At 40.9% G+C, this 11631-nt stretch overlaps 1 protein-coding gene across 2 annotated transcripts in view; it reads left to right on the top strand.

Moving 5' to 3' along the window:
- The first annotated feature begins 799 nt into the window (after nucleotides 1–799).
- CDH20 (cadherin 20) overlaps nucleotides 800–11631 on the top strand; it is a 36010-nt gene continuing 25178 nt past the window's right edge. The window contains exons 1-3 of one of the 2 annotated variants that reach the window (XM_008499666.2): nucleotides 800–1160; nucleotides 7518–7812; nucleotides 9556–9675. In XM_008499666.2, coding sequence (XP_008497888.1) covers nucleotides 924–1160; nucleotides 7518–7812; nucleotides 9556–9675 — 652 coding nt within the window. In that variant the 5' untranslated portion in view covers nucleotides 800–923. The remainder of the gene's footprint in view (nucleotides 1161–7517; nucleotides 7813–9555; nucleotides 9676–11631) is intronic. The other variant, XM_030444840.1, reaches the window with a different exon arrangement.

Here is an 11631-nt window from a genome sequence, read left to right as displayed (position 1 = left end):
GACTAATGAGAAAGTGTCCTCTGATAGAGGTCAGCATTCCTCTGCCTAAACAGGTCTTTCAGGCTTAAGGAGGAAAAATTATGTTAACCTGACTTATCACACAATAGCATGAGACCATCAGCAATCTGAAACCTTTTCTGGTTTATAAAATGATTAACTGACTATTCAAATTCTAGAAATGTTGTTTGTAGCCATAATCAGCCCCTCAGAGGGGAGGCATCAGAGTGGTGAGACCTGAATTCAAACAACAGAGAGGATGAAAGAATAATTAAGATTAGAAATAACTTGAAGCTGCTAGAAATTATATTCAAGGTTTGCAATACAGCAATTACATCTTTATTTATGTATCTGTGTGTACATGCCCATGTGTGTAATGAACATGGCATAGGTTCCAAACAGAACGGTTTGGAGAAGGTTGCCAAACCTTCTCCATATAGTGTTGACCAGCTATTATAATTTTCCAGTATGAACTTTTTAAAAATATTCTCTAAGGACTTCTGGTCATAAAAATTTCTAAAGAGTATGCACTTAACTCATGCCAATCAATATCATAAAGAAATACTGCAGCCAAATTAGCAAAGGAGAGATGTCTTACCTATTGACTGAAACCTGAAGATTCTTGTATCTAAGGCTCCAGTTCTGTTCCTCATATGGAAATAGCATCCCTAGTTTCAGGTGTGCATCCTGATATTATGTTTTTATATAGAAGATTAAATATTTTACAGTATATTTTCCTATTCAGAAAACTCTTTACCTTGGGGAAAAAAAAACGTCCTATGAATTTCCTTTAACTTTACAGGAGACTGACATCCTCGCATCCAGGATCTCTCTTGGGCATTTCGAAGGACTACACACAGGACCTACTTTCTTCTCAAGGGACCTAAGACACAGTGTTTTGACTTTTAAGTCAGCCCTAGTTACGAATGTGGACCTCAGGTAGAATGAGCAATGCCAAGAACTTGCTCGGTGTCTCCTTGTATTTTTGGGGACTGATGGACCTTACTACAACTGTGCTGTCAGGAAGTGCCAGGCCCTTTGCTGAAGGGCAAGAAGACAACATGTCAGACAAGTTCCATCAGCGTATGAAGCGGAGCTGGGTGTGGAACCAGTTCTTCGTTCTGGAGGAGTACACAGGAACTGACCCTCTCTATGTCGGGAAGGTAAGTACCAGAAGGATATCTGGCAAAGTGTGTCTGTGGACCATGGTGAAACACAGAAAGTTTCCCTAAATGCCTTTACCTTCTTTCTGGCAGTGAATTTATCCACGTTAATTTCACTTCTGCTCCAAAGAGCTTTTGACTAGTGTCATCTTCATTTGGGAAAAATTTCTGTTTCAAGGGGCTGTCAATGTAATTGCCTACTTCAAAGAGATCTGCTGCACCAATCATCATCTGTAATTGAGGCAGTATTAGAAAATCTGCAGTGATCTTTCCAGGGACTCTGACAATGTCAAGGCAAAGCAAGGTTATATTGACATATTAGGATTAGGAAAGAAGGGAGAAGCTTGTGATCATGCTCCTGTCTGTGATCAAGTCAGCTGGAAGCTGAAACTCACAATCAAATTAAATATCCAGTTTCTCTTGAAAACTGACATTTCAATTTTTGTTTTCTGCAACTCTCTAGGGTTAGATTGTCTTCTTGCTTACCACAGCTTGACCACAAGTTAATTCTGTGAACTATAGAGAAGTTGCTCCAGAAGGGAGAAGGGTAGAGGTACAGACCATTAAATCCAGACAGGAAGGGTCCTTGTTTTGTATCCCTTATACCCCAAAGATCTATATAAGAAAAATGTAAAATTGATCGATAAGTTCACCCCATCTTCTTGCTGGTATTGTAGTATTTTGCATCCACTTTTCTCTAGCTCATTGAGGAACAAGCTGATAGTAATCAGCCCAGTGATGTCTGCCATCACAATCTGCCTCACTGTAACCATCTTCCTTTTTTTTTGTTTTCTGACTTTTTTTTAAGACTGTGAGTTGTTTAAAATATTGACCACATTATTCAAAGGGTTATTATCAGCACCAAGGTTGCTCCTACTCTACACCAAGGTGACAAATCTGTAAAAAATGGGGAGAGGTAGCATTAGTGTGCTTAAGTGTTTGAATGATACAATTAAGATTTTACATGCCTAGAGCATCAGATACCACCATGTTGAGTACAGACTACATATAGGTAGATCTGAAAAAATAACACCTAAGAAGGGATGTCATAAACCAATTTCATTAGATTTCTTTTTTTTTTTTCTTTTTACATGACCAAGGCTGCTTTCTTTCCAGGGTATCCATCTGCAGAAAGATAAAAAAAAATAATCACACATCCGCAGGCTCATTTTAGTCTTGTATTTATCATTCTACAATGCCATAGAGCTAAACTGTGCCCTCAGACACACCAGTATAAATCAAAATGAATCCACGGGCTTCAAAAGACCTCCTCCTGATTTATCGCTCTGTGACTGACAGCAAGATGTGCTCTCCTTCCTCCCACAGCAATGCTATTACTAGTGGTTGCTGCCAAATGAGACCTAATTACTCTTCATTCATCTTTGCACCTAGCTTTTCAGCTCTTGATATCTCTATTGATTGAAGAAATTAATATTTGGTTTCATGCAATTTCCAGCTTTGGAACAAGGGCCAGACATACTACTTCATATACTGGGTTCCATCTGAAACGAATCCAGACTTGTACTGTGAGCTGAATTTCAGGTAAAACAAGTACTTGAAGAAGCTAATTCATCTTTGTTTTACACTCGATTGTGTCTTTAGGAGCAGAAAACCCTGGTGTGGTCAGCCAGGACTCGAGCTTGCTACTTCTCAGCTCCACTGAACAGGGGAAAGCAGGGACAACTCCTCATGGTCTATGTCCATCACAAAAAAGCCCAAGCTGCCACAAATGAGCTCTCCCCAGGACCGCTTATGCCACAGCTTTATTATATAGGGGTGTGCAAGGTCTAATTAGCTCCCACTGTTAACAGGGCCAATTAGCCCCACACCCTGCTGAGCTGACATATCTGGGTGGTTCTGAAGGCTTCCGATCTCTGCACTGCTCCATCTAGACCAGACACTGGGGAATCTGATGCCAGAACAGACCTCTGAGGTTCAAATGTTTTATCTTGTCCCATCCCTGAGCTGGGTGTAGAGCAGCCAGCCAAGGGGTGGGATAAATGCAGTAGGGGCTGCTGTGAGGCTTTCCCTCATCTCACACAGGCTTTCAGAAGAAGCTGGAGCCCACCATGATTCATCATCCCTCTCCCCCCATGTTCATGCTGCCTGTGTCTTAGGGATCCTTAGGAAAGGGGCCAGCAGGAAAGAGACTGTGAGATGAATTAATTGTTCTGGCAGGCCAGAAATTTTGTAGACCAAGCCACCCCAGGCTGACTCAGAAATAACTCTGGAAGTCTGGAAGGGCCTGCACAGAGTTGATGGGGGATGCAGGCGGACTCCCAGCCCACTGCTCCTGCTACCACCAGCCCCCCCAGCAAGCCCTGGGCCCTGTGCCTGCCCAGGCTGAGCTTCTTCTAACTGATACCACCCACAACAGCCTGAAAACATCCTGCTAGCCAGGCCTCACTTTCATCCATCTGCTCTCTCCAAGACTGTGTCAGGAGAAAGATTGCATAGCATAGAACCAGCTGTATTTACTTCAATAAACTGAAAGCTTCCCACAAGAGAGGGGTGCTTCTGATGCTCTTCTACAGCTGTTCCTGGCTACATATGTTGGAATGGAGCAAGCCAAAAAGCACCTTGACTTGAACCATAGGTTCAGGTTTGCCTAACATGATTTTCAAGGTTGCTATGAAAATACGCTTTCCTATGTAACTGTAAGGCAAGATGCAAAATATCTTCAGGACAGGGAAATGAAAAGAAACTCCCTGAGGTGAAGTCAGTACAATTTTTGCTTTTCTCCAGCATTCATGATCTTAATTGAAAGTATTTTCGCTTCAGAGGGTTTCTGGTTCTGTCACAGAAAAACATGAAGCTTCAACTTTTCCTAGGAGGTAGCTATTATTGGCCAATGGGATGAACTAGGGAAACCAAAGCCCCCACATTTTTTACAGCAGGAATTTTGCACATTCACCCATCATTTAAACTGTGCTCAGGAACTGAACAGGGGGCAGGCTTTGCAGTGTCAGAGGCTCTCTAACCCTCTTTCAAAGGAACGAGGCATTCAAACCACAGCAGCTTAATGAGTGAATAAAATACAGCCTTTCTAAAGACTATCACTACAGATCAACCAAAATTCATTCACATATCTTCACAAAAATCCCCTGTAGGTGCTGTCTCCCTGGAGGCAGAGAAGGGAGAGCACAAGGATGGAGACACAGTTTGGTTGTCAGAGCTGCATGAGTCCTCCCCTGAGCTCTCCTCAGCAGCACAACACTCATCCGTGTGCCCCGTGCTGAGAGATGTGTCATTCAAAAGCAGATGTAGCCTCCTTAAACTTTTCTCCTATCCTTATCAAAAGAAGCAACTCAGGTTTCACAGTTTCTTAGGACTTACCCAGCTTCTTTCCTCCTAGAGTCCATTCCTTAATACGAAGGAGAAAGTGCAAATTAATTCCTCCTGCTTCTGTGTCAGCCACATGGCAGCACAATTTGTTGTGCACCCATTAAGCAGCCAACTTCAAACTGGATCACCTTTCCAACAAAGTGACTTCTACACACAGCCCAAGCTGCAGCATTGTGACACTGGGTTTGGTGTGAGCAGTGGTGTGAGCTTCAGTTCCTCCAGACACTGAATTCCTTCAATTTTATTGCTGTCTGACAGTATTAAGTCTTCTATGCTCTTTTTTTTTTTGCTTTATATAGGTGTAGGGTATAGGAGAAGCTTCAAGAGTGCTGCCAGCATTTCTTACTAGCCTTGGTTAAGACCCAATGTTTTTAACAAATCAGTTAGACAGAGATCCTCTTGTCCTTCCAATTTCTTATTGGAGTGCCATGTTCATTCCTTGTTTGCTTCCTACGCAACTGCATTTATTCCAAATAGGGCTTTGGACAGAAGATGCAATTTAACCTGTGAGTTTGATTCAGTATCTTCTTCTAAGTCCTTTGAATTTCCTGAACACCCTCTGCTATTTCAAAAGATGCTTTTCTCCTTCTTCTTCTTTTTTTTTTTCTTCTTTTTCTTTTCCTCTGTCTTTTTCTTTTTGGCTTTTTTTTTTCTTTTTTCTGTTTATTTTTCTTCACTTTTTTCATCTTTCTTTACCTTTTTCTTTTCTTTGAATTTGACTTTGACTTCGAATTTGACTTTGACTTCTTATTTCTTTTTGTATCCTTTTTCTTATTTAATGAGGACTTGCTGATGTTCCAAAACCCATTTTCTTTCATCAGGCCTAGCTCTAATTCCCCAACCAGGTCTAACATCTGTATCTGTCTCAGCAGCTGCATTCTCTCAGTGACACAATGATTCACTAAAGCAAATGCCCAAGGTGTAGCTTAGTGGTTCTGAATCAATTTGAAGAGCTATAATAGCATCCTCCTTCTGGAAGCATCCTGTTCACTAGGTCCAACAGCAATAACCTCTGAGTTATGGGCGTTTAGGGTAAATAATGACAACCATTGTCTTTTTTTTAAACTAATCACAAGATGGTGTTTCCTGAAGATACACCAGTTAGCAGTCCTGGCACCTGCCTGTGAATTAATACATATGGCAGTCATCTAAATGTAACTGTTTGCCACTGCCAAATTTTTCTGGGAATGTTCTTCCTCCATTTAGCTGATATATCACCTGAGAGCATTCCTTGAAGGACCAGTGCTTCTTAGATGCAGCATCCACTTCAGAGACCAGTGGCAAAGTGATGAAAGGAAATACCAGTGACCAAACACAAGGTCACAGCCTCCACCTTCAGCTCTTGCAGCTGCTCTGCAGTGCTGCTGCCCTTAACACTTGGTGTCCCTGCAGTCATTAAGTCCCAAAGCTCCCAAGTCAGTGGCACCATGTGCCCTACAATATCCAAAGAGCTGATCCACTGGCATTAGGTGAGATAAGCCAATTTGTCTACTGTCCTATAAAACTTTTTCCTTTGTACTAAGCTGTTGTAGATATTTCAGTGTGTTTTAAGTAGATCAGTAATGAGATTTCTTTTTTTTTTTTCTTTGAATGAGTAGCCTGCAATTAAATGCATCAAGTTTAAATTCTGCTTTTCCACACAAATTACCCATTTCTGTTTGGAGTCTTTCTTCAAATACTACTAATCCTGTGTTCATATATTCAGTTTATTATTTCAAGATTTTTCTCTCCAGTACAAATATTTAACTATGTTTGGCCCCATCCTCCACAATTATTCCTGTCCTTTGAGCTCACCAAAACATTAAACACACACTTAATTCTGACCATATTTCTTGAGATAATCATCTCTTATATGGATTTTTTAATTTGCTTACTGAACCCAGCCCACTTTGATCACTTTTTAAAAAATATTACTCATCTATTCTTTATTCATTTCTCAAAATGATAATTACAACTGAAAACAGTATTAACACAAGAACCATTTCTGAAAATCCCATTTTGATTGTTGCACCTCAAGTCTATTGTCTTCCTGGCTTTTGGGGCCAAACCTATAATATCTCTGGGCACTGGTCTTTATGCTTTATTCCTCAAAAGTATTTAAGTGTGAATATACTGTTAAGTATCTTCATAGTGTGAGAGACATTAAGTGATTTGTTTGTCTTTTGATAGTGATTCCAGTATTTCATGGGAGCCAGGTGTTTAACAGAATGGCAGTCCCCAGGACGATTTGTTTCTCTATTTTAGATTATAATTACCACTGCATTTACTTTTCTTCTGTTCTGTTTCATTCAGCAATCCATGGCTGCTCAGAACTAATTAGCAGTCATGCAATAAATCCATTTGCTAATTCTCTAGAAAATCTGGGATACTTCTCGTCTCTATAGCCTGCCATGGACACAGTCAAAAGTTCCTTGCTGCTTATCTTCCTTGTAGTTCAACAATAATTTTTTCCTAAAGATGTAAGGATCCAGCCTAATTTTTATTTTTAAAAATTTTACTGGAAAAAAATTTCAAAGGATTTTTGAAACATGACAGTGACTGAGTAGCTCTCCCATCCTTCTTCCCCCTTGATCCCAAACAGACTTGCTTTATCTGACCCAACATTATGCTCCCCCTGGAATTTCTGACTCCTCTTAAGGCATGTGAGCAAGCACAGTCTGTGGCTTTGCTGACCTAACCTTTTCCCAAGTCTGGCAGTGAGACTTTCGTAATGGCCATTGAAATCAGGCCACATAATTATTGTACTGAGTCAGATTTCAAAAAGACACAGAGCCTATTCCTGTTTGGGTGCCTGTCATCTGCACAGATGTGGGTGCAGAAATGGGAAGAGAGGAAAGGGTTTTTAATTGCAACTCTATAATACTGAGTATTTGCCTCTCTCAGCAAAACAAGTTCACAGCTTGTGAGTCCCAAAAGTGAGACCAAAAGACTCAGGATGCTCATGGGCTCAGTGTTTCTCAGAGGCTGCTTGCCCAGCTCGTGATCTTAATTGAATCCTATTCCTTTTCACAGCTCCACTCTGACATGGACAGGGGAGATGGTTCGATCAAATACATCCTCTCAGGAGAGGGAGCTGGCATTGTGTTTACCATCGATGACACAACAGGGGACATTCATGCCATTCAGCGACTGGACCGTGAAGAAAGGTCTCAGTACACCCTCAGAGCACAAGCTCTGGACCGGCGAACGGGCCGCCCCATGGAACCGGAGTCAGAGTTCATCATCAAAATCCAAGACATCAACGACAATGAACCCAAGTTCCTGGATGGGCCTTATGTGGCTTCTGTTCCAGAAATGTCACCTGTGGGTAAGGCAGATTTTGTGGAGTCTCCTTCCTCTATGAGAAGATTGGAAGTGGTCACTAAAACACAAGTTGTTCCCCGACTCTTGGACTCAGCTTTTGCCCCTTATGCCAGATCTGCAAGTCAGGAGAGTTTCCCTCAGGGGGTCTGACTTCTGCAGAAGAGGGATAACAGGATACACACCACCATCAGCTGGGCCCGTTTGAAAGAAAACACACCAGGGGAATCAGGAGAGCTGAGAAACAAATGCAATTTGAACATGCCATCCTCACTAAGGATCCTCAGTAAGGATCCTCATCCATCCATTCTCAGTACTGCATCCTTGCAGTAAAGTGGTGCCCTTTCTCCTCTGCCATCAAATGGTATTAATAGTAATGACCATTAGACATCCATTACCATCCAAAAAACAATACAGTTTTAGGAAGTTATTCTACATTGTACTGAGAGCTGAAATGCAGTCCAGAAGCTCTAGAACTCATTGAGACAGGATAATAATTATTGGCAGCTTTGCTCTTTCCAATCTGTTTAAGCCTGCACCAAACACAGTCCAGTGGATCTCAAAGTCCTCATCCCGTTTGCTCTCCGCTTTCAGTGACTGGGGTCATGTCAAAGACTGTCCTGTTATAGCAGTGTAGAAGATAAACAGAAGCCTTCCTACATACACAAGTCAGGAGAAACCATTTCCATTTAACAAATACACTAGTCACAAAATACTGTTTTTCTGGACTTTTTCTTTCTTTGGGAGATGCTTTGTGCTTTTTGTCTCCATGATGTCATTGCAGAGATAATACCATATAAATCACATGTCTTGAAGTTACAGATATGCTTCAACTTCTCATTCTTCAATAGTATGCTGACATAAAGCTAGACAGGCATCTAATACAGAAGTTCCATTCAGAAATAATGCATCTTAATGGTAATGGCTTGCTTGAATTCTGATTTATTTTCCAGTGCATATCTAGTAACACTGGATTTTCTTCTAACATAAAACATTATGTAGAAGGCTAGATACATTCATAAAGGCATTGTCTGACATTTTAAGGAGTCAAAACTCACATATATTTCAAACAGTTCCGCCTTACCTTCTCTTTGTTCTTGATAAACTACATCACCTTCAAACCATTATTAGCTTCAGAGGAAACAGACCTTGAAAACCCATTGAAGGAAAAAAATATATCTGTACCTGTACAGGTTCCAAAAGGCACTTCAGCAGGGTATAATCTCTAGGCCATGCAATGTAAACTGCAATACCACAGAGAGCTTATCTCAGAGATACAACCCTTCACACTCACTATTTCTGTACAATTTCCATACCTTAGTCAACATAAGCATCCATGGCCCCACAACAGCAGTTCATCCTTTATGTCAGCATAGCCATGGATCTTATTTGAGCTACCCTTAGATGACATTTAAAATCAAGAAAAGGGGGAAAGAAGCAAGTAGTATAAAACTACCAGCTCTCTGCAAACCATAACAAAGTACCATTAGATCAGCAATTCTGTAACTGTGGTCCATAGAGTACTTGCTAGTTTAGATTGTCTAATAGATGCATGATGAATTTATGCCAATTAATTTCTTTATGCTAATGAGATACAAGTATGAGCAATAAGTACAAGCACTATGACCATCAAATGAAGAAGTTTTGTGTGGGAAAGTTCTTGTTAGGTATGTCAATTTATTTTGAACTGTGTACTTTTCATGCCAGGTCTCCATCCTCTAAGGTCTTATCTGATGGGTTTTTTTGCCAGGTACCTCTGTTATCCAAGTGACAGCAACAGATGCTGATGACCCAACCTATGGGAACAGTGCAAGAGTAGTGTACAGTATTCTCCAAGGGCAACCATATTTCTCTGTGGACTCTCGGACAGGTATGTTATTTCATTAGGGAATGAGGCAGTGTGAAAACAGAAAGAAAAAGTTTCAAGCAGAAAGACAAGGCTGTGGATCATGACTGTGGTCAGAGAAACATATTTTTATGACTTGGAGCCATGACAGAGCAGCACTGTGTGAGGGTTAAAGCAAGGCTATGGGTAATGAGCTCCAGAAGAAGGATGTGCTTTCTGCTGTGATATATTCATCCCAGTCACCATATCCTGCAGCCTGGGAGCTGGGTCAGCTTGGTGCTGTAAATATTCTTGTTGGCTTCTATCATAGCAACAATGTCTTCAGGATATTTAATTAGTAAAAAGGCTTAGTGGAAAAAAAAAAAAAAGCACATGTATGAACCAACCAGGACTGAGAAGTACAAGCTAAAGAATACAGTTATCTGGAGTAGTTTTACCTAAGGGTGTTCTTGTAAATAACCTTAGATTTATCTGTAGGACACTCCCTCTATTTTGCCTGCTTTCTATGTCTCTTTTTCCATATATATCCAAGGTTTATATCCAAAAGAGGAATCTGACAGGTTTTGACAGTTTCTAAAGGGCGTCTGTAGTGCTAAGGTCAGAAACTCATGAGATGATAGTCACTGCTGGGCCCTTAGGGACAAAACAGAAAAAACACTGTATAATCTACTTCTGAATGTTAGGGTTTATGGAGTAGGTGCCAAAACCAAACTTGTATGTGGCACGCTATTTCCTCATCTCATTACAAAATAAATAAGACAGTAGTGTTCATTTTGTAATCAGGTTATCAACCACAGACAAATAAAGGCATAGTCATACATTTCCTAAGTACTGAATGATTTCTAAGGAAGCAAACCAGTAATATTCAGGGTCAGATCCAGTACAGATTTAACTGTTAGAGTGCAACTTAGAAAGAAGATAGACTCTTCAGTCCAAAATCATTCACTTTTGGTTGGAATTGAACCCATGGAAGTTGTTTTTCTCCACTAGGTAGTTTCCTAGTCACTTAGACCTGCATCTCTGGACATTTCCAGAGCAGTGTCAGCCTTCACAGTGGACTGATTACAGCTGTGAGCTAGAAACCATTTGCCAGGCACAGGACTCTCTCTGGCTTCCCCAGTGCAAACCCACCTGCAGTATTCTGTAATGCCCAAGATGCTACTGCAGCTCTTGTGTTCTTCTCAAACAGAGGTGAAGCATAAACAATCACCAGCTCGCTTATATAGATGGATAAGTGGTTAACACATTCAATAGTGGAAAACCCATTTCAATACACCTCTCTTCTAGAAGCATTTGGGGTCCTTATCCTCAACCTCCCAACACGCACACCTCTTGGTTCCAGAATTGTGTTCTTGTTACTGTTCTGTCACTGGTCTCACAGGTACTGAATGAGTAAGTGAAGGCACAGCTTCAAAGAAAAGCTGAGGCTCTCCTCATCCCTTGTTCTGGAATACTGTTACAGCCCAATCATGACAGTATTCCCCTAAAATGTAAAAAATGTGGATTTAAATCCCCTCAGGCAGAGTAAGCAAAGGTCCCTTAGTTTCCCATTCTCCAAGAAACCATCTGTTTGTTACAGGGGAAAAAAAAAAACAACGACATCACCGCTGCTCTTTACTACTTCATTTTTGAGAATGAACCTTACTCCATTTAGTGAAAGAATCAGAATCTGAGCCTTTCCCTTAACCCTAAGGAAGGTTTTAAGGTTCATCACCAGCCTCATAAATTCCTTGCTGATCAGTTGTGTGCAGCAGCATCAAAAGTTCCCTGCTTGGCATGGCTACTCCTGTGGATCTCAATTGGAAGGGCATGAACACAAACCTGGCTCTGTCCTGACCAGGCCTTCTCCAAATATCAGAGACCCCAAATATATGCATGGCAGAGCCTGGTTTTTAGACACTGGTGTCTTTTATTAGATCAAGCCTGTTTTGTATTAAGAACAAGCCAGGAGAGCAAAATTCCCTACAAAGTATGTGTATA

The sequence above is a fragment of the Calypte anna genome, chromosome 2, assembly GCF_003957555.1.
Source record: "Calypte anna isolate BGI_N300 chromosome 2, bCalAnn1_v1.p, whole genome shotgun sequence".
In the NCBI taxonomy this organism is placed as follows: Eukaryota; Metazoa; Chordata; class Aves; order Apodiformes; family Trochilidae; genus Calypte; species Calypte anna.
Note: the sequence above shows the minus strand (reverse complement) of the source record. Positions and strands in the feature narration are given on the sequence as shown.